Source organism: Pseudonaja textilis, chromosome Z, assembly GCF_049901715.1.
Source record: "Pseudonaja textilis isolate UNSWEBS1 chromosome Z, rPseTex1.2, whole genome shotgun sequence".
In the NCBI taxonomy this organism is placed as follows: Eukaryota; Metazoa; Chordata; class Lepidosauria; order Squamata; family Elapidae; genus Pseudonaja; species Pseudonaja textilis.
Window position 1 is genome coordinate 5575211 of NC_142008.1, and position 23719 is coordinate 5598929.

Genomic DNA, 23719 nt, shown 5'->3' on the forward strand with positions numbered 1-23719 from the left:
CAGAGATGAAGACAGAAAGGAACTGTCGAAAAGCAGACATTTATGTTAATCTGAATGCATGCCTAGTTGTCTCACATTTGTGGGATTTCCTGTTTATTTCAGGCTCTCTTGCCTATTTACCAGATTGCAAATGAGGTTCAGCAAGGACTGTCTCTGCAGCTCCTTTCCTGCTATGAAATAATTAAATCAGAAGGTCCATGTTTCCCTTCCTTTGTAATGAAGCAGTTGTGCTTAAACTCTTCTATGCTTAAGGCTCCCAAATAAATAAATAGTCCGGTTTCGCATTTTTTTGTTGTTGGATGTTAAACTAGCAAATATCTCTCTTTTATAGGGATAGGAAAGGAGAGTGAGTCCGTTTTATGCTGCTTTTGCAGAACCCAACTTTCTAGTTCATTTAATAGGGCATGGCATAGATCTATGTCATGACGCACCAAATATTTCTCGACAATGCACAATTTGAGAGCCAAATGTTTTTATCAGTTTGTTTGTTTTTTCTGCTTGCAATTAGTAATATTGAGACAGGGGCCTTAAAATAGCAAGTAGAATTCTAAAAACAAAAACAAAAAAACTAGAAGGCAAAATGCAATGCCCTTACTTCAGTGGGCTTGTGCTGGGTCAGCAGACAATATTCCCATGAGAACTAAATCAAAATATTGGGCTGAAATCTTGATTTGCTAGAAAATATTACACGTGTCTTTTTATCCTTACTAGACAAAATATCTTGAATTGGCCTAATCTTGATCTGATGAAGAACAGAGATAATGCTGGAAAAACCAGACCTTACCGTGGCCTTTATATTATGCTCTTTATCAATGGTCTCCAAGCCTGGCTACTTTAAGCCTGGCGGACTTCAACTCCCAGAATTCCCCAGCCAGCAAAGACCCCTGCTCTTGATCCCCAGCGAGGAAAGCAACCCCTGCTCTTGATGACATGGAATTCCAGGCTATTTTCAACCTGGTTTATAAGCTTCAGTGGCTAAATCACATTATATTTAAGTATGTAATGAAAAACAGGCCATCACATTAAACCCCAGTGTTATATATTTTTTCCAGCTTAGACTATTATGAATTACAGAATAGCAGAGTTAGAAAGGATCTTAGAGGACTTCCAGTCCACCCCCATTGAACAGGAGATCTTACACCATTCCAGGCAAATGGCTGTCCAATTTCTTCTTGAAAGCCTTCAGTGAAGTTCTGCTGATTATTTGTTTTCACTATCAGAGCATTTCTCTGTATTAGTTCCAGGTTGCTTCTCTTCTTGATAAGTTCCCACCTGTTGCTTCTTGTCCTGCCCTCAGGTGGTTTGAAGCATAGGTGGAACCCCATCAATTTTTTTCTTGAAATGAGAACATAGAGATCAACATTTGCTGACAATGGTTTGAAAATAATGTTGAACTGAGCCATTATTGGAAAGATCTTGGGGAGATCAACAAGCCAGCCTTGGTAATGGTTCCATCATATCTCTTTAACAACAAAACATCCTCTTCTAAGTAGACATCCATGAAGAAAGAAGATGACTTCGCAAAGGCATTTGTACTCAGTTCAAAAATCCTACTTCCTTGAAAAACAATTGGTTTTTCTTTTTATCTTCCAGCAATGCACACTTGAGTAGAATAGGTGTTGATTATGTCTTCTGTACTCTTAGAAGCCAGAGGATAGGCAACAAACAACATTTCCTGTGGACACAAGAAGACGACTCAGATTACCTTTTGACAGATATTTAGCCTAGCATTGTCAGCTTCGATCTCTGGCTGCTTACAGACCACTTTTCCATTGCTTTGAGAAGATCCCTTTGAATCAGTGATTAAATCTGCTTGCATATAATTTGTCAATGAGCTATAGTCCCTTCCCAAAATAACACAGTAACCTTCGGTGATGGGTGCTAGAAAACAAGCACAGTTCATGAATTAGCTCTTTACTGTATCGTCCAACATTTCATGGATGCAAATAAGGTATATATTTAAAATTCCAGCTCTGCGCGTCGCTGTTTGAACATCCCGCCCTTTTGTTTTTGTTTTGTTACAACCATTGGAGCCCTTTCTGCTGTTTGCAGATGCAGATTTCAAGCTTAGAATATAGAGCATAGAATCGTAGGGCTGGAAGGGACCTCAAAGGTCTTCTAGTCCAACCCACTGCTCATTTAGGCTGGAGATCCTAAATCATCCCAGTTAAATGCCTGTCCTGTCTACTTTTGAAAACCTCTAATGATGGAGCACAAGGCCAGGAGGCAAACTATTCCGTTGATTAATTGATCTCACTGTCAGAAAATTTCTCCTTACCTTTAGGTTGGATCTCTCTTTAACCTTGAATCTGAATTGAAATACAATTCCAAATATTGGAGTAAGATTAACTACTCTATATTTATTTTTATATTTCTGTTTCTTAACCGCTTATCTCCCTCAACTATATACCAATCATATCTCATTGTTTGGGATAAGAAGGGTGGGAGAGGGACTCCCATATCTCTCAACCTTTTATCTTGCATTGCAGGCAGATGAGAAAAGATTGTTCACACACGGCTTTTATTAGTTCCTGGTTAATGAAGCCCAGGTCATTAGATCCTGGATAACAGGCCATGAGGTTAGAGACCCCAACAGTCATGACTATTTTGAAAGATGTCAGTCCATTTCCATATGTTTCATAAGATACGAATTCTTATTTCTAGGATGGTTCTCTCCTTGATAAATTTCCATTTCTTCTTGTCTTGTGCTCAGATGCTTTGGAAAACAGACTGACCCCCTCTTCTCTGTGAAGACTGCTATCATGTCACTCCTAGTCCTTCTTTCCATCAAACCAGCCCGATAATCACTGTTGTTGCTTCTCTGCACATTTTTTTAAAAGATTCTCAATATCTTTTTTATATCGCAATGACCAAAACTGGATGCAGTATTTTAATCATGGTCTTACTAAAGCGGTATATAGCAGTACTAGTGATCTTGATGCTATCCCTCTGTTGATGCCGCGCAGGACTGCATTGGCTTTTTTGCCAGCTGCAACCCACGGCTGGCTTCTATTGAAGCAGCTCCCATGATCAGTCGCGCTGATCAGTTACAGTTACTGTAATCAAAGGAAAATGCTTTTGAGCAGAACTTTTGATTCATCTGGTTCAGAACGGTTTATTCCCACTGATGACAACTTCAAGCAGGGGTTTTTCCCAGCCCATCTGTAGAGTTTCTTCTTTATTTTGTTATCATGTCTTTATCCCACTCAAGGCAGCCTACATACCTAATGCTTCCATCTCCTATTTCTCCTACGTCTACCCTTTATGAGGTGTGTTGGGCTGAAAGAGCGTGTCTAGGCCAAGGGGTACCCAGACTTGGCAAATTTAAGACTTGTAGACTTCAACTCCCAGAATTCTGTGAGTTGAAGTCCACAAGGCTTAAAGTTGCCAAGTTTGGAGACCTCTGGACTAGGCCAAAGTCACTCAAGCAGTTTTCACACGTAAGTAGTTGAATAGAACTGATGCTTATCTAGTTTCTAGCCCATCATTTTAGCTGCTACACCAAACTGGTTTCTGGAATTGTCAGGAATGGACTCTGAAATGGGAACATTTGTCATAAATTGGTCTCACTGAAGAAAGCAATATATTGGCACAAGAGCAGGGGAAGGAGGACAGACTCACAAAGCCTCCATTTGGGGCTGGGAAAATCAACATTGCCTCTAACATCAAGTCCTCTCTTCCTGCTTCTCATCTCCCTGTTTAATCTTCTCATGGCTGAGTTGGGATTCAATTTCATTTTCCTACAGTGTTGCTGTATTTTCAGATAGAGTTTCCAAGAACTGAGCTTTTGCAACTTTGCTAGCTACAAGCAGCTAGATAGCTCACGTGTTTGCTTGGGTAAACGACTGAGATAAAGAGGGGCTTTTAATAGACTGGCAAAGAAAAAGAACCAAAACCAAGCCTAGCTTGCTTCTAATTGTTTTCCACCTCCAACAAGGTTTAATTCTTTGACTACTAAGTATGATTTCATATCATGGCCTTGTTATTTTATCAGTTGTGCTCACGTTTTATTTTCATTGGCAGTTGGCAACAGTCCACTGGTTTTAAGCTCCAGGATGTTTGCTGGATGCCTTTCTTTTCCTGAAAAAAATGAAATGAAAATGAAATCTTCCCCTACTCCTATATCCGGAATAAATTCAGTCTAAATTAACAGAATAACCTTGTTGTTCCAACCCTCTGCTCAAGCAGGAGATCCTATGCAGGGGTGGGATTCAACGGTGTTACTACTAGTTCGGTGAGAGTGCGTTTTGCGCACTGCACATGCATGTACAGCATTTGCAAAAAAAACATCAGCGGTGTTGCCCGGACAGCTGACGAGCACAGTACGCGGGTACACAGCGTTTGAAAATCCTCTTCTTTCCTGCTTTTTCAACTTCAGCTGTGCCGCGCAAACTAGCTGAGGTTGAAAAAGCAGGAAATAAAGGACAGCCAAGAGCCCAGGCGGGCAGGTGAGCCAAAGAGACAACTAGAAGGTCGCCGCAACTAGTCCGATGTCAGTTGCTCTTTGGTGCTACCAGTTCTATAGAATCGGGCCGAACCTGTAACATCCCACCGTGATCCTATGCCATTTCAGACGGCTGTAGTGTCCAGTCTCTTCCTGAAAACCTCCAGCGATGGAGCACCCACAATTTCAGGAGCGAAGCTGTTCCACAGATTAATTGGGAGCCCTCCCCACCCACTCACTCCTTACCCAGTAAACTTGCCTGCTAAGTTGCTATTTTTCCGTTTTTTCCAACCATCAGCTGTTCTGCTGTGCTGGGAGATTTAGATTAGCTAGGAAGGAGGAAATGGTTGGATTTCTTGCTTTCTAGCTGAGCACAGCCAAACCTCCCTTGGGACTGAAGGTATGTTTGCAAGCAAATTCAGTGCAGACTCGTGGCAAGCAAATTTGAGAGACTGAGCTAGCCAATGGTAGATACTGAATGGTTCTGTGAGCAACTCAATCTGCCTGCCTGCTTTGCCTGATTTTGGGTAAAAGTTGCTTTTTTATATAAAAAATTCAATATTTACATACATGGTGTGTTGTGAGTTAATTTTGTGAGTTTGCTTGCAAGCAAATTTTATGTGACAGACTGAACTAGCCAATGGCAGATAGATAGATTTCTGAATGAATCTGTGATTCTGTGAGCAACTCAATCTGCCTGCCTGCTTTGCCTGATTTTGGGTAAAAGTTGCTTTTTTTAATAAAAAAATCAATATTTATATAAATATTTATAATAGTTACATACAAGCCATGCCCAGTCAGTCACATGACCACCAAGCCACACCCACAAATTAGGCCACGCCCACAGAACCGGTTAGTGGTTCCTGGGATCTAAAATTATGAGTTTGGTGGTCCCTGAGGTCCAAAAGGTTGGCAACCCCTGCTCTACTCGATTAATTTCCAACAATTGCTTCTTGCTCTGCCTTTAGTTGAATATTCCACTCTCCTATCAGTATCAGCACTGGTTTCAATGGGACAGGGGTCACCAAACTTAGCCACTTTAAGACTTGTGGACTTCCAATTCCCAGAATTCCCTAGCCAGCATGAGGAATTCTGGGAGTTGAAATCCTCAAGGCTTAAAGTGGCTAAGTTTGGTGACCCCTGTAATAGGAGATAGTATTTACCTGGATGTTTTCCAGGAACAGCAGTATTGCACCACACACCACAGTGAAGTTTTTGTCACCTACAGTTGGGACTCTTAAGTGGCTCCTAATTCCCTGATACAATTTTTTTCCCCTCCTCCCTGGCTTCGTTTTTCATGCTATCGTCACTTCTCCGCAAGAGTGCCTTGTGAAGGATTCCAGAACGCCAAAGCAGCCTTAGATTATCTCGCCTTTCCCTGGGTAGAAAGAGCGGGGAAGCCTTTCGCTCGGCAGCTCTGCCTCCTGTCGGTATCTTGGCACTCTCCGACCAATTCATGATCCACAACGATTGTTTCTTTTTTTATGATAAATGCCACATTTCCCCTCCATCTGGAGTTCAGCTCGAGTAACACCCCCAGGATAAAAATGCCACGCAGAGATAAACCGAGACGGTGCTCACCAATAGGGAAGCAGTGCAAGGAAAGTGCAAGGCCCTTTTTGAAGGCCGTGTGTGTGTGTGCTACAGAACCATTTCCCCACCATCCCTGCCCTAAACTTCCAGAGCAGAAGGAATGGCTTTTAAATGAAACCATGTAGTAAGAAGCTCAAATTTCTATCCAGGAGTTTTACAGAAACATCATGAGGCAGAGGGAGAAATTATTAAACTGCCCACAGAAGGATCAATATGTAGGATTAGATCACCATTTGTTTCAGAAAAACAACCTGTAACTTTATCTGATCTTCTAAGCTCCAGTTGCTTGGGTTTTTTTTCTTGGATTTCCCCATTTTCTCTGGGTTATATCAATAATTTCATAATAATCTCCTCCCTCCCTCCCTCCTTTCTTCTCTCCCTGTTTCCTTCCTTCCTCCCTCTCCTTTTTTCCTTCTCTTCCTCCCTTTCTCCCTCCCTCCCTCCTCCTCTCCCTGCTTCCTCCCTCCCTCTCCTTCTTTTCTTCCTTCCTTTCTCCCTCCATCTCCTTTCTTTCTCTGCTCCTCTACCTTCCCCTTCCACTCTCTTTCGCTCCCCCTCTTTTCCCTCCCCCCTCCCTTCCTTCTTTGCTTTCTTCCTTCCAAACTTGTGGGTGTTCCATCACTGGAGCTTTGAAGAAGAGCCACGTGCCTAGAATTTTACAGGGACTGCTACTTGAGCAGCAGTTGGCTAGAAGACATCCAAGGTCTCTTCCAATTCTGATATTGTGTTACTGGTCAGGTAGAAAATTTAAAGCATGAATGAGACAGCTACAAAATAATCAACTAGAATGTAATTCCAGCCATTATTTCCATACTTGGAGGTTTCCCATTGTCTCTCTTTATGGAGCCACTGATTTTTAACTGAGAAAGAGTGGGAGGTGGGGGGAACAAGCTGTACAGTGAGGAAAAATCAGAAGGTTGTCTCAAGGGATGCACATTTCTTAGGCTCAAGAGCAGAAATGAAAGGGGAAATGGAATATTGGACATAACATATAAAAGCAAGGAGAGAAACAGAGGTGGGTATTCAGCAGATTCTGACCAGTTCTGGAGAACCGGTAGTGGAAATTTTGAATAGTTTGGAGAACTGGGAAATACCGCCTCTGACTGGCCCCGCCCCCATCTATTCTCCGCCTCCCATCGAGTCCCCAGTTGGTTGGCTGGGTCTCCTTTGGTTGCCCTGCACAGGAGAACGGAGCTGGAAAGCAGGTTAGTGGGGTGGGGAGGGAATGGAGATTTTTCAGTAACCTTCCCCTGCCACGCCCCCCCAAACCAGGGCCATGGAACCAATAGTAAAATTTTGCAGTATCCCACCAGTGAAGAGAAGGGTTTTATTTTTGTTTCAATTGCCAATCACACAAAGGCCGCCCCCCACTTCTATACCAACGCTTCCCCCCCAAAGTTAAAGAACCTTATGATTTCATTCCTCACAAACAGTTTTTGACTTTGAAGGTAATCTGTCATCTACAATCCCTTTGGGGTAAGTATTTCACATATGCTCAATTGGCTTTTATTCAGTGCTTTAACAATTAATTCAAGTTTAATGTTGAGTATTAGGACCTTTTTCCTTTTCATTCAAACAACAGCCACGAGGGAATATACATGATTATTCTCTGATTTATGCTATTTTGCCCAGGCTCAAAAGTATTGGAATATGTGTGAAGGTTGCATTTTGGGTAGCAATGCATTGAATGCTGTGATTTGTCCTTGTTTGTATCAAATCAGTGCCGGTGCGTTCTCACTGGATCGGCTATAGATTTGCCTTCATTTTTATTTATCTGGCTCGGCTTGATATATTGAGAATACGCAGTTTCACTCTTAATGTGGCTTGTAAGGAAGAGAAGAGGTTAAATTTTGGTCAGGGGTAGAAGGCTGAAACCTTTTCAAAGACTCAGAAGTAAACATACAGTTACAATTATTTCATGATGGCAAAGGCATTTTTTTTAATTATAGTACTGCTGGTTACCATAGTAGATATGGCTCTTTTATTCATTTACCCTTAGTGTTACAGTGCAGCAAGCCTGGATTTCAGGCGAGAATCGTTAATTTTAAAAAAGCCAATTTTTTCAGTAGCTTCTGGTGTTCTAAGCCCACTTTAACTAAGCTGTATATTGTGAGTCTCATAAGAGGCCCTAAAGGTACATGGTCAAGAGTTGATCCACCTGGATAATTTCCTGTCTTCTTCTTCTTCTTCTTCTTCTTCTTCTTCTTCTTCTTCTTCTTCTTCTTCTTCTTCTTCTTCTTCTTCTTCTTCTTCTTCTTCTTCTTCTTCTTCTTCTTCTTCTTCTTCTTCTTCTTCTTCTTCTTCTTCTTCTTCTTCTTCTTCTTCTTCTTCTTCTCCTCCTCCTTCTCCTCCTCCTCCTCCTCCTCCTCCTCCATTTCCTCTTCTTCCTTCTCTTCTTCTTCTCCTCCTCCTCCTCTTCCTTTTTCTTCCCTCTCTTCCTCCTCCTCCTCTAATTCTCCTCCTTTTTCCTCCTCCTCCTCTACCTCCCTCCCTTTTTGTTCTATATCTCTTCTTCTTTTCCTCCTTCTCCACCACCTCCCCACCTCTCCCAGGCAATGTCATGTTTTAAATCATTAGAAAGTTCACACAGCCAACGTGGAATCTATCTCTCGTGCTAGGCAGAATTCAGGGGACCATGTTACTATTTTATTAATCGCACTGAGAAATTTCCTTACCGCCACCAAACTGCAGATAAAGTACAAAGGAAGAAAGTCATGGCTGATTATCACTGCCTAAATCAAATGCATTGCTCTCCTCTCTCTCTCTCTTTCTCTCTCTCTCTCTCTCTTTTTCCTAGGCAACTTTTAAAGGTTGGATGTCGATTATGTATGCAGCAGTAGATTCACGAGAGGTGAGGTCCTTTTGCCTAATTCTCCCCACACGTTTTGTTCTGTACATCCTGCTCACTAACAATGGGCGCAACTCATGGGGAAATTTTCTCCCTACCTGTAAGGAAATAGCTGTTTTGACATTACCGGGTATACATAATAACAGGAACTGAATTGGCATCCTTCAGTCTCAAGAGCCTGTGGTATCGTGCCCTGAAAAGAGGTCCTAAAATGCCATCTAGTGCGGCTAAAAAGGCCAATTTGAGAGGGGCAACCCCTTCCACACTGAGGACAGATACAGCCTGTCTGTCCCCTGTCCAGCCCCCAGATTTCACTGCTTCTGGGACGGCCTCTTTGCCTCAGCTTGCCAAACGAGTGTCTCTTCTTCGATTTGGAGAAGGCCGTGCTGCGTCTTTAGCCTCCAAGCTGAACGATCAGAGGTCAAGGTTTCCCAGCTGTTGGTGTCCATTCCCAAGACCTTTAGATCCCTCTTGCGGATATCCTTATATCACAGCTGTGGTCTCCCTCTAGGGCGCTTTCCCTGCACTAATTCTCCATACAGGAGGTCTTTCGGAATCTGACCGTCAGCCATCCTCACGACATGCACAAGCCGGCGTAGACGTTGCTGTTTCAATAGTGCATACATGCTAGAAATTCTAGCACCTTCCAAGACTGCACTAGTTGGAACTTTGTCATGCCAGGTAATGCCAAGAATACGCTGGAGACAGCGCATATGAAAGGTGTTCAACTTTCTCTCCTAAAGGGTCCAAGACTTACTGCAGTACAAGAGTGTGCTCAAGACACAGGCTCTATAGACCTGAATCTTTGTATGTCCCGTCAGCTTCTTATTAAGCCATACTCCCATAGCAGGATTGTCCATAGGAAAGTAGGGGCAAATGGCAAACCCTGCCTTCCAGTGACTCTTGAATTCCCTTCCTTTACACATCTGTTTCATTACACAGCTGCAGGGCATGGTGTGTAAGCTCAGACACCATGGAAGCATATTGCATGCCAGCAAAAAGCAAGCCTGTCAGACCAGCTGGCTTGTTTTCAGCTAGTAAGTGCCAATTTCCAACTAAGTGCAGTCTGTCACTATTGGCAATTTTTTTTTTTTTGCCAGCAAGGAATAATTGAAACTTTTCTTTTTAATGCCATTTTTATTTCTCTTTTTTTAAACAAAAAACATATGAGAATCAAGTTACAGGTAGTCCTCACTATACAACCATTTGTATAATGACATTTCACAGTTACAACAGCACAGAAAAAAGTGGCTTATAACCGGTCTACATATTTGCAACCGCAAAAGTCTATTCAACTAATCGTCCGCAGTGAATTGGCGTTAGATAAGAACAAAGGGAATTCAAGGAGAGCTGGACTTGGACCACTAGTGGCAATGTAAGGACTCCAGGCTGGTTCCTCTCTTGACTCCACCCTTAGACTCTGCCTCTCCTTCCCCAACATCCCACACTTACCTTTTGAAGATGATGTTGTGTTGAGGAAGGAAGGCAGACCTTCGGGAGCTTTCTGCAGCACTGTGAAGTTGGGAAGCAAAACGGAGTGGTTTATCTCCGGCTATGTGGCACTCTCACAGAAGTGGCAGCTTTTATAGTGTGACCGCAAAGGAATTGTGGGGATCTTGAAAATGGTGGCCATTTTGGAATTGTGCCTACAGCCACCCAGGTCGTAGAGTGCTATTCTGGAGCTCTTCAAGAGGTAAGTGTGCGATGGGGCATGGCCAGTGGGGAGGAGACTCAAGCCCTATGTCCATGATGGTAAACCTATGGCACGCATGCCACAGGTGACACGCAGAGCCATTTGTGCTGGCACACAAGCCGCAGGCAAATTTACCTCACTGCGCATGTGTGTGCCTCACAGCTGATTTTCTCACAGCTGGTTTGAGATCTTTTTCAGCCTCCCAGAGGCTTGAAAAAAGCCTCTGCAGGCTTTGCAGCCCAAATAGGCCTGTTTCATCACTTCCGGTATTACAGGAAGTGATGAAATGGGCCTATTATTCAACCTGCAAAGCCTGCAGAGGCTTTTTTTCAAGCCTCTGGGAGGCCAAAAAGGCCTCAAACTGGCCCCAAATCAGCTGTGAGGCACAGTGCAGGTAAGGGGGCAGCAGGGGGTTGAGAGGGATTGCACACGCATGCACAGCGGGGTTGGGGGGGCACATTGCCTTCTGGGTGCTGGCATGTGAGTGAGTGAGCGCTAGCACGCACTCAATTTTTGGCACAGGAGCCCGAAAAGGTTAGCCACCACTGCCTTATGGGGTTCCAGTGTGAGGAAGGGCTTGTGGGGATCCTCTGGCAGTGGGGAAAGGCTAGGGAGCCAAGGGGAGGGGAGTGATTTATAGTCTCTTGTGGTGGGGTGTGCACTAAGCCTCCCAGAGCCTCCCCCATCCTTGAGGCACTCAATGGTCCACTTAACCATCAGCATGTTTGCCTAACGGTCACACCGCTTGCAACTTGGCAGTCTCCATTACGGTCATATATCGAGGACTACCTCTATGAGGTAAACCTTAGGATGATGCTCACTATTTCTTCTTGTCTGGCTCCTTCCTGAAGGTGTGCCCAAAAGTTCATTCTCTCTCTTTTTTTCATACTAATCCACCACAATCTCACATTGATGGGCTTCCCAGTCGAGCTGAATTTTTTTTTTAGCGAAGCCAGCTACTGGTTTGGAAAGATGATATTTATCGTCCAACCCCAACTGGGTTGGAGGAAAGATGGCTTAATTTAGAAGCAGTAATGATGGCGCTTGAGATCCTGGTAGATCTTCATTTCTGACCTTCTCTTATCCCCCGTTTTCCTTCACAGAGGGAAGAACAGCCTGTATGGGAATATAACTTGTACATGTACCTCTACTTCGTAATCTTTATCATCTTCGGTTCTTTCTTCACCTTGAATCTCTTCATTGGTGTCATCATTGACAATTTCAATCAACAAAAAAAGAAGATAAGTAGTTCTCCCTGAATCTTATTCAACAGCTGTGTAAAATTCCAACTGTCATTTTATCTTTTTCAAACCGTGCACTGTATATTGTACTGATTTTATTTATTTTATTTTGTCAGGTGCTTGCAATATAATAGAATTAACAATAAACATACATTTAAATACATGAAAGGAACTAATAATCGGGGACAATAGGACAGGGACGGTAGGCATGATTGTGCGCTTATGCACGATTATTTTACTGGATTTTTGCATCAGAAAGGGGTAATGAAGTTAAGGAAAGTAAAACCAGTTACAATGGTACCCCAGTACTCACAGTTAATTGATTCCAGAGGCACGGTGAGCACCAAACAAACCATGTGACTAACGTATCACGCTTTTATTTCATCCAGGAAAGGTAGTGAGTGCTGAGCAGGGGTGGGATGCAAATATTTTTACTACCGGTTCTGTGGGTGTAGCTAGGTGGGAGTGGCTAGGTGGGAGTGGCTAAGTGGGCATGGTCGTGTGAATGGTGGGCGTGGCTTCTTCTGTTTTTATACAGCATATACACACACCCCACGCTCTGTTTTTTTGGCTTCCTGGGCCTCCGGGAAGCCTCCTGATGGGGGGGAGTTTTTGCTCCCAGGAGACTTCCCTGAGGCCCAGGAAGGCAAAAAACGGAGCATTGGGGGCGTGCAGCACAGACCCCCACGCACCCCTTTTTGCCTCCTGGGCCTCAGGGAAGCCTCCTGGGTGAAGCAGTGAGACAGCGAGGGGGATCTTGGCACAGGGGGTCATCGGGAGGAAAAGAAAAAAGAAAAAGAAATATTGATTTGGCCAAACCAATAATTGTTTTCTTACTACCAGTTCAGCTGAACGGTAGCATTTTTTACTACTGGTTCACTCGAACCGGGCCGAACCAGTAGAATCCCACCGGTGGTCATGAGGCAGCTGACACAACAAGGTCTAGCTAGCTAGTTCACCAAACAAATGACGAGTATTGGGGCAAAATCTTCATGTCCAAATGCCCTAAGTACCAAATTAGATGAGTTTTAAATCAGTCAAGTACCGGGATATGGCTGTACATTCAGCGGGAGAACCTCATACTCAGGTAAAGCGTATGCCCCAAAAGGCAATGTAGCGGCCACAATTGCACAATCGAGATCTTAACTGGCACATAAAAAGGAAGGAGGAGGGTTTTGATCTTGCAATCGCTACCCTGACTTTTTTGATGCCTTCTGACTGACATCCCTGCACGCGCTTTGTAGGTAGATAGGGCAACATTGAAGTACAGGTAATCCTCAACTTATGACCACAGTTGAGCCCAATATTTCTTTTGCTAAGTGAGAAAGTTGGTAAGTGAGTTTTGCCCCATTTTACGACCTTTCTTGCCCCAGTGATTAAGTGAATCACTGCAGTTGATAAGATAGCAGCACGCTTGTTAAGTGAATCTGGCTTCCCCATTGACGTTGCTGGCCAGAAGGTCGCAAAAGGAGATCACTTGACCCAAGGGATCCTGCAGCCATCATGCGTACATGCCACTTGCTGAATTTTGATCACGTGACCACAGGGATGCTGCAATGGTTATAAGTGTGAAAAACAGTCATAAGTCACTTTTTACTGGCACTGGCACTTTGAACAAATGAAGGGTTGCAAATTGAGAGTCACATTTGGAAAAAAAACTTTTGTCCTTTTGTCTTCCATCGAAATTAGATTAAAGATTCCCCAGGAAAAATCCACAATCTTTGGTTTGCAATCAAATTTACTTTATTTGTTAGATTCCTATTTCAGTTTTCATTGATGAACTCCCATCCCTTTTACTACATTGATGAACTCCCATCCCTTTTACTTCAAAAGAAGTTGGGTTGACAGAGGCTCAAAGTCTCCCAGGGAGTTTATTTTATTAATCAATGTATTAATTAAATGAATGGCACAGTAGCCTAGAGATGAAGATGTTCATTTCCTACTTGGAAGGTTGAGAGTTCAGTCCTTGGGAAAAAAAGAAGGTAATTGTAAGAGAGTATTTTGAGAATTTATACAAACAAGATAAAGTAGATTTAAACAAAATAGAAGAATATTTGAAAGAAGGAGCTATACATCCACTATCAGAGGATAAAAAGGAGTTACTTAATAAAGAAATAACCTTGAGTGAACTAAAAGAGGCAATCAAGAAACAAAAGAACAATAACACCCCAGGCTCAGATGGTTTTCCAAGTGAGTTATATAAAGAGATAGGAGAGGTATTAGAGAATGAGGTATTACTGGAAGCTAAAATTCCAGAATCGTGGAAGGAAGCGTATATAACACTACTCCCCAAAGAGGGTGCAGATGCCAAGCAAATAAAGAACTATAGATCAATATCTCTTCTAAACTCAGACTATAAAATTTTCATGACTATAATGGCAGAAAGACTAAAGAAAGTGCTCAACAACAAAATTCACCCTGACCAAAGTGGATTCCTTCCCACGAGACAGATTAGGTATAATACGAGAATGATAATAGATATATTAGAATTTTATGAACGGCCCCCAGGAAATCAAGGGGCCCCTGTCTTCCTGGATGCACAAAAGGCCTTTGATAATCTCAACTGGAATTTTATGAAACACCAGATTAACTTGATGAAATTTGGTGGTAATTCTGCAAATATGCTAAATTCAATTTATGCCACACAAAAGGCAAATATACTGATAAATGGAGAAGCTACCAAACCATTTGAGATAAAGAAGGGTGTCAGGCGGGGATGCCCGTTGTCACCTCTGCTCTTCATAACAGTCCTAGAAACATTATTGAACAGAATTAGATCGAACAAAGAAATTAAGGGAACAAAAATTAAAAGTCAAGAGTACAAATTACAAGCATTTGTGGATGACATGGTATTTGTCATAGAAGAACCAATAGATTCTGGACCAGTATTATTAAATGAAATAGACAAATTTGGTAAATTGGCAGGATTAAAAATTAATAGGGAAAAGACCAAAATGTTAGTTAAAAACCTAACAGTAAGCAAAAAGAACTAGAGGAAACAATGGGATTACAAATCGTGAATAAGATTAAATATTTAGGCATTTGGCTAAGACCTAGAACATTATCCCTGAAGGAGGACAATTATACCAAATTATTACAACAAATTGGAAAGGATTTGAAAAAGTGGAACAAAATGCAAATTTCACTATTAGGTAGAATAGCAACGATTAAGATGAATGTCCTACCTGAAATCTTGTATTGATTTCCAACAATTCTGGTACTATTAGACAAAAATTTTTTTTAAAAAAAGTGGACAAAATCATTATGAAATTCATTTGGGCAGGAAAAAAAATGAGAATAAAAAAAATACAAGACAATAAAAGCAGAGGTGGCCCTGGTCTTCTTGCCTGGGAGACCTACTACAAAGCAATGGCACTAGTGTGGATAAAAGACTGGATTAAATTGGAAAACAAAAGAATTTTAACACTAGAGGGCCATGATTTGCATGCATTTTTGTGGAACCCAAATAATAAAAGTCTTTCATATTTCTGCAGACACACTTTACGTAAATCCTTGATTAAAATCTGGATACATATTAGAAGAAACCATTATACTAAAATCCCGAGGTGGCTTTCAACAATGGAGGTGATGTTCCATCCTAACATGATGGACATTAGCAAAAAGCTCAAATACTAGATAATGAGGGATCATTTAAATTGATTCAGATGCTAAAAACCCAAGGAATAATTATTGACAATTGGTCCTACTTTCAAATAAAAATGAGACATATTAGGGACGCAAAAGAACACGGATTTGAAACAAAAAATACTCAATTAAATAAAATACTTCTGGGCCCGGAGAAAAATATGATATCCAAATTGTATAATTTTTTACTAGAGTATGAATTAGCTGAGGAAATTGTGAAAGGACCAATGTTAGCTTGGGCAAAAAACTTTTGTATAATATAGATTTGGATGATTGGGAGGAAATTTGGCAAAAAAAAACCCTTACATTTGCAAAATCAATACCATATAAGGAAAATTTATATAAAATGATATATAGATGGCATCTGGCAACCTCTAGATTAGCTAAAATATATCCAACAGCAAATCCAAGCTGTTGGAAATGCAAAGAGAAATTTGGTACCTATTTCCATCTTTGATGGACATGCCCTGAGATTAAAAAATATTGGACAAGGATAAGAATATGGATAGAAGAAATTATTGAATGCGGACTGAAATGGAAACTGGAGCTGTCCCTCCTGGGAATGATTAAAGGGGAATACCCTCCCAAAGTGAGATATCTGATCATCCACTTATTAACAGCGGCGCGAATTTCTTTAGCGCAATATTGGAAAAGGCCCGATACACATTATTATTCAAAAAGCACCGAAATGGAGAGGGTCACGCTCAAATTTAATGGGAAGGAAAAGTCAGAGTATTACTTGGTTCGGGAAAAGTGGTACAACTGGGTAGAGTGCAAGAAAAATGGTATACAGGATAAATGGACCCAGGACACATACTATATATAGTTGTATATATTGAACGTATAATCATAACGCTTTCAAGCTTCTTGTCTATTATGTAAATATTATGAAGGCTCCATTCGATTAACCAATACAATTATAATCCAATAGTAATAGCAGAATAATATATTATTTATTAACTAATAGGTAATTGATAAGGGATAAGGAATACTTGCCAATGATTACTTACTACTGTTTATATGAGCTATCAATCTTAATATCAAATGTAATAAAAAGAAATACATTTATTGTTCTAGTTATATATTTTTTATTCTTACATATTTGTATGTTTGTTTGTGTTTTAATCTTTTGTAAATAAAGTCTATTTTAAAACTCAAAAAAAGAGAGAGAGTTCAATCCTATGCAACAACAGATGTTTCTCTCTTAGGGTGCAAACAAAAATATCTGCTGCGAACTCTGGCTAAGTGTCGGGAAGGGCAATCAGCCAGTAAACTCTCTGCTCCATTCAGTTGCCTTGACTCCACCCCAATAAAAGGGATTATAGAAAGAAAGAAAATATTAATTAAAACTATTTTCATGACTGACTAATTGCCATGAGACTCTTCTTCAGCTTCTATACCTTGGAGAGACCAGAATTTAGGTCTTCTGCTCCTTAATCAGCACACCACATATTTTAATCCTTATTAAGGTTCAATGAGTTGGAGTAATGTTGCAGGGAATACATGAATGATGATAAAAAGCAACAAATAGCTAAGAGTGCTTTATTTCTCTTGTTTAACTTCCAAACCAAAATAACATTAATGGTATCTCCCAATACTTAGGTGGACAAGACATCTTCATGACTGAGGAACAGAAAAAATACTATAATGCCATGAAAAAATTAGGATCCAAGAAACCTCAGAAGCCTATCCCCCGTCCGCTGGTAAGTCTTCCCAAACTGGGACTACAAGCTCTGGACTACAAATATCCAACTGGTTATTAGGTGGCAGTAAAGGTGGATTTAAAAAAACCCCAACTTTTCATTGCAAGGATAAACTGATAAACAAATCCTAAGTTTGCTGTCCAGAGATACTTTTCAATCACTTGGTGCATCCCTTCATTTCTATAAAAAAAAAAATAGCAGCCTTTGAAATCTTTAATGGTATGTATTTATTAGATTTTTATTTATTTATTCATTTTTATTTGTTTTTATCAATATATTGCTCATTGCACCTGCATGTCTCCTTAAATTTTTTATCCCGCCTTCATTATTTTTATGATTAACTCAAATAGTTAAATATTTATACATGTTTTGATAAATAACTCAAGATGGCCAACATATATAAACCTTTCCTCCTCCTATTTTTCCCACAACTCTGAGAAAAAAATGACTGGCCCCAAGTCACCCAGCTAGCTTTCATGCCGTAGGGAACAACTAGAATTCCCTATCTCCTGGTGATTGGCCCAAAGTTCACCCAGCCAACTTTCATCCCTAAGACAGGTCTAGAGCTCATTGTCTGTGGCGATTGGCCCAAAGTCATCCAGCCAGCTTCATGCTTAAGGCAAGACTAGAACTCCCAGTCTCCGATTGATTGGCCCAAAGTCACCCATCTGGTTTTCATATCTAAAGCAGGACTACAACTCACCATCCTCTGGCTTCTAGGCCAGCACTTTGACCACTACCTCATATATGATTTGGTGGTCATAAAAAGTGTTTCTACAGACAGCTTGAAAATGAATTCTAAAAAGTAAGTCTGTGTATGCATCATAGTTGTAACTCAGTTTTGTTCAAAAAAAATTGGAACATGTGGTATTCTTAATACAGATAGTCCGCAACTTGCAGCCATGTGAGCCCAACATTTGTCTTGTTAAATGAAACGTTTGTTAAGTGAGTCTTGCCCCGTTTTATGATCTTTCTTGCTACAGTTATTAAGTGAATCATTGCAGTTGTTAAGGTAGTAACACAATTGTAAAGTGAATGTGGCTTCCCCATTGACTCAACTTATTAGAAGGTCACAAAAGATTATCACATGACTCCAGAACATGACAATTCTCATAAATATGAGTCAGTTGCTGAGTCTCTGAAGTTTTACCATGTGACCGTGGGAAAGCTGCAACAGTTGTAAGTGAAAATTTGTCACTTTTTTCAAGGTCACTGTAACTTCAGACAGTCATTAAATGAACTGCTGTAAGTTGAGAACTACCTGTATCAGAGAATTATTATCATGATCAAAGGTGATAATCTTCTTTCCTGGCAATTCAGTGGGACTAACCACACCTATTTCCTCTTTTCTTATAATGGATATTTCAGGAATTAACACCATGGGCTCAATATCTGACATGATTGCTCTTATTTGACTCCAATTTGCTGCCAAAATGGGAATGATATACTAAAGAAAAGAATTCAGCTGAATGCCACTTTCATTGATTCATGAATGGATGGATGGATGAATGGATTCATGTGAATCCATGATTCTGGCAATTAGTGTGAAAATGGTTTGGTTTGGTATTTAATGGAATATTTTCTTGGTTTCCAGTCCAATCTTCAGAGCAATGGTGGTCTCTGTTCCAAGTATTAACCAAGTCCAGCTTTGCTTGGTTTAGTTTTTAGGAAATTAGCTAAGGTTGGTTAGATGTTGAAAAGTCTACCAATGTATATTTACACACACACACACACACACACACACACACACACACACACACATGCACATACACTTACTTAATGGTAGCTAAGGGACTTAAATCACTGAATCAGCAGCTTTCAACTGTTGTTAAATTATACTGTCCATTAATCTGCTTCTTCACTGCTATGGCCATCAAGAGTTGACCTAGCTTTTGGTATAACAGTCCAACCTACTTTTACAATATTTATGATGTGCAGAATATTTTTGTACACTCAACCCTGAAAGAGTTCAGTCCAACTCAAACAGCATCATTTTCATTTCAAACATGACTAATCCAAACTTATACCCTAGGGCAAGATTTCTCAAAACTTGGCAACTTTAAGGCTCGTGGACTTTAACTCCCAGAATTCCTCAGCCTGCCTGGAGTTGGAGTCCACAAGCCTTAAAGTTGCCAAGTTTGGAGACCCTTGCCATGAGTGTGACTTAACTTCTGTAACATACTGATATCTCCTTCCTGTCTCTCCAGAACAAGTATCAAGGTTTTATCTTTGACCTAGTCTTGAACCAAGCCTTTGATGTTTGCATCATGCTTCTGATATGCCTAAACATGGTGACCATGATGGTGGAGACGGATGACCAGAGTCCAGAAAAAGTGATCATCCTCTACAGAATCAATATGGTCTTTGTTGCAATCTTCACTGCAGAGTGTATCTTCAAAATGACAGCTCTGAGGCACTACTATTTCACCAATGGATGGAACATATTTGATTTTGTAGTTGTGATTCTATCAATTGTCGGTAGGTCAATCTATACAAATATGTCTGGTTTCATTTTCAGAACCCTCACTTTTTTCCCCCATGTGCATATTCATTCTGTTTCATTTCCCCCATCAGTTTACAAAATAATTATAATCATGGTAATAATGTTAATACTATTAATAATAATGTGCACATGAAGGTTATATGAATTTTCATTTACATCTGTGTGAATGAAATATGAAATAGTTAATATGCATTTTACACTTTCTTGCAACAATTTTCTCAAAAATATGCCATTAAAGTATGCCTTTCATATTCAATTTACTCTGATATACATCTTTGTACATATTTTAGCTGAAAGGTTGCATGAAAAAATTCAGAGAAGTGCCAAAAGTACAGAATTGTTTCCCATTTTCTTCCCTCAGATTGATGATGTTTGAATTCTATTAGTTCATATTAAAATGCTCCTCAGTCTTTAGACCAAACCCAACTAGTAGAGATGTTAATAATTTATCTAAATATATTGATGTGAGACTCTAGACCAGGAATTGCCAATCTTGGCAACTTTAAGACACACAGACATTAACTCCCAGGGGGACTAGGGGTGATATGATAACAGTATTCCAATATCTAAAGGCCTCTACAAAGAAAAGGGTACATTATTTTGTAGTTCTTCTTTCATTTTCATATATATTTACAGTAAGGGATTAGGGTTAGCATTAGCCTATACCTAACCCTAACCATAGCACTAGCACTAACTCTAACCCAATCCTAGCCCTGGTCCTAACACTAACCCTAGCTCCAATCCTAACTCTAGCCCAGGGGTGTCAAACTTGATTTCATTGAGGGCCACATCAGGGTTGTGTTTGACCTCAGGGGGACAGAGTGGGCATGGCCAGCTCAATGTCACTCTTGTTGGGATACTTGTGGTGATCGGAGCTCTTTGCCAGTATGCAAGTTTCCAGAAGACCAGCTGAGACTAAGTAGCTTTTGGGGGGATCCACTGTAATTTCGAATGGCTATTAAGTGACCGGTCATTAAATGAGGACTACCTGTAACTATAAAAAGGGAAGGAGAGGACAGGGCATCTTTTATCCCTATTTGCATGCTCAGCTGAGCTTTCTCAAGGACAGTTTATGCAAGAATGTATTGTTCTGCTTCATTAACTTGAGTACTTGTACATCTCTGCAGCTGTTGTTCTTCTAGTGCATTAACCAGGCGTTTATTTTGTCCTCTCTTCTCTCTTCCCCCAAGGCTCAGTCCTGTCTGACATCATCCAGAAGTACTTCTTTTCCCCCACGCTGTTCCGAGTCATCCGCCTGGCTCGAATAGGTCGGATCTTGAGACTTATCAGAGGTGCCAAAGGAATCCGAACGCTCCTGTTTGCCTTAATGATGTCCCTCCCTGCTTTGTTCAATATCGGTCTCCTCCTGTTCCTGGTCATGTTTATTTACGCCATCTTTGGCATGGCCAACTTTGCCTACGTTAAGAAAGAACACGGGATCGATGACATGTTCAACTTCGAGACATTTGCCAACAGCATGCTTTGCCTGTTCCAGATCACCACGTCGGCTGGTTGGGACGGTCTTCTCAACCCCATTTTGAACACGGGCCCCCCCTATTGTGACCCCAGCTACGTTAACTCCAACGGGTCGAAGGGGAACTGTGGCAGTCCTGCGGTGGGAATCCTGTTCTTCGTTACCTACATTATCATCTCTTTCCTCATTGTGGTCAACATGTACATAGCTATTATTTTGGAGAACTTCAGCGTCGCCACTGAAGAGAGCACGGAGCCCTTAAGCGAGGATGACTTTGACATGTTTTACGAAACCTGGGAGAAGTTTGACCCTGAAGCGACGCAGTTTATTACCTACGCTGTCCTTTCCAGTTTTGCCGATGCCCTGCCCGAACCTTTGCGCATTGCGAAACCCAACCAGGTCAAGCTCATAGCCATGGACCTTCCCATGGTGAGCGGAGACAGGATCCACTGCTTAGATATTTTGTTTGCTTTCACCAAGAGAGTCCTGGGAGAGTCTGGAGAAATGGATGCCCTTAAAATACAGATGGAGGAGAAATTCATGGCAGCCAACCCATCGAAGGCATCCTACGAACCCATCACCACTACGCTGAGGCGGAAACAGGAAGAGGTGTCTGCCACCATCATCCAGAGAGCTTACAGAAGTCACCTTTTCCAACGTTCCCTCAAGCAAGCGTCTTTCTTGTACCGCCAAAAAACCTGCCCCCCAGGAGACGAGGCTCCGGAGAAGGAAGGCCTCATCGCCTGCATGATGGAGGAAAACTACCGGAAGCCCATCGACAAATCCGAAACCCTCTCCTCCACTTCCTTCCCGCCTTCCTATGATAGTGTCACCCGGGGCACCAGTGAGAATTTCCAGCTAAGGATGACCGACTCCAGCAGATGCGACGAGCCACTAGACGACCTGTTGCCAGCTGACCGAGACAAAGAGTCGATTGTTTAAACGTGTTTCTCTCGTTAAAACACTTTACAATTATTGTTTACAGAATGTAATGTTGTCACTACACAACCGTTTGAAGCAGCCTTGTTAAACATTAGTTGCAAAGGCGGCAGGAAAGCAGGTAATCCCCGAAGAGAGGGAGCTTCACTGTGTTACAGAGGCCTAACCTGCTCTTTTCCACTTTGCTCAATGTTTATATTTATATATGCACAAGGAGGGCAGAAGGGGAACCAGCACAAGGTCACAGCCAAAGTGTGATTACCAAGATGCTAAACTGTAAGACAGTAAATATTTATACCTATCCTGTACACGACATAAACCTGAGCGCATACTTTTCATTTTAAGGTCTTACTTATATTAGTGCATTTATTTATGGCAATGTACGACCTTGCATTCTATAATAACCGTGGGATGGAGAAGACGACCAGCAATCAGGTGGCTGCTGTAGCAATGCTGTAAAACTTGATGCGTATGTCACGAATGGTCTTTCTAAAGAGAATTACGGAGAGTCCTCATTTAGCGACCACGGTCAGGATCGGAAAGTGAAGTGGTCGCTAAGTGAAACTACAACTGTGCTTATGAACTTCCTTCAGCTTTCCTTTGCTTTGCAGACTGTTGAAGGTTGTAAATGCGAGGATTGGCCAGAAAGTTACTTTTTTATTACCACCACCACCACCACCACCACCACCATCATCGTAACTGGGAACAGTCGCTATACAAGGCAGTCACTAAACGAGGACTACCTGTATGTATGTGTGTGTGCCTTCTTTTCCACAAATTGCTATCATTTTACATCTGCCTCCCCGAGCCCAGATATGTTGGGATGATATGATGCTCCAATTTTGGGTCAGCCATAGTTACTGTTGAGGTTGGCCACACGGCTGGGAATTTTGGGAGGTATTGTTTTGAACTGTGATGGGGGCGCCAGATTGGGAAAGGCTGTTCTTGGAATCAGGGACCGTTCCCCAATTAACAGGAGACGCTCCTGCTTGCTGAGAAAATAGGTTGCGAGACAAAATTATTGTGTCGGCAGCATTGCCGTTTTCTGTTGCAGCCATGCCCCTGCTTACAACAGGCCTGTGAGCAATTTAACCCAGGGAAAACGAAACAAAACAAAACAAAAAAAAAGACAAAAATTGACTTTGGATAAAGCATGGCTTTATTTTTATTTTTGTTCTATCCCGCAGGATATTAGATACTAATGGATTCTGCTTGTAAAACCGGCCAATAAAAGCACTATTTTTTTACTATGTTCCAAGAATCTACTTTGCGTACAGAAAGTGACCTGATCCAAATCCTTTCCAAAATAGCTTCTAGATTTTGAATACCCTCTCATCCCAGCTCCCAACCCTACCCCACCCACCCACCCACCCCTCAAAAAAACAATCTCCGCCAACAGCTCCCAAAAGGGCACCCTTCCATAAACGTTTATTTGCCTTTCATTCAGTCTGAGCAAGCCTTGATTTAACCAGTGATAGGTTCATGCAATAGAGGCTTATTTCTATGAGGCTGGTTAACTGGATCTGTTGAAGGAGATTATAAGCAAGCAGGAAAGAAAGACTTTGACAGAATTTCAAAAGGAATCACCTGCTTCAAAACTTGATTCCTTGGACTCAACTAGCAACCCGATATTGCA

General features: G+C 41.4%; 1 protein-coding gene across 6 annotated transcripts in view; it reads left to right on the forward strand.

Moving 5' to 3' along the window:
• Positions 1-23334, forward strand: part of LOC113447963 (sodium channel protein type 5 subunit alpha-like) — a 381002-nt gene extending 357668 nt beyond the window's left edge. For all 6 annotated transcript variants that reach the window (XM_087917483.1, XM_087917477.1, XM_087917478.1 and 3 more), the window contains 5 exons: positions 8835-8888; positions 11682-11823; positions 17067-17167; positions 19375-19645; positions 20861-23334. In XM_087917483.1, coding sequence (XP_087773609.1) covers positions 8835-8888; positions 11682-11823; positions 17067-17167; positions 19375-19645; positions 20861-22086 — 1794 coding nt within the window. In that variant the 3' untranslated portion in view covers positions 22087-23334. The remainder of the gene's footprint in view (positions 1-8834; positions 8889-11681; positions 11824-17066; positions 17168-19374; positions 19646-20860) is intronic.
• Positions 23335-23719: the final 385 nt, after the last annotated feature.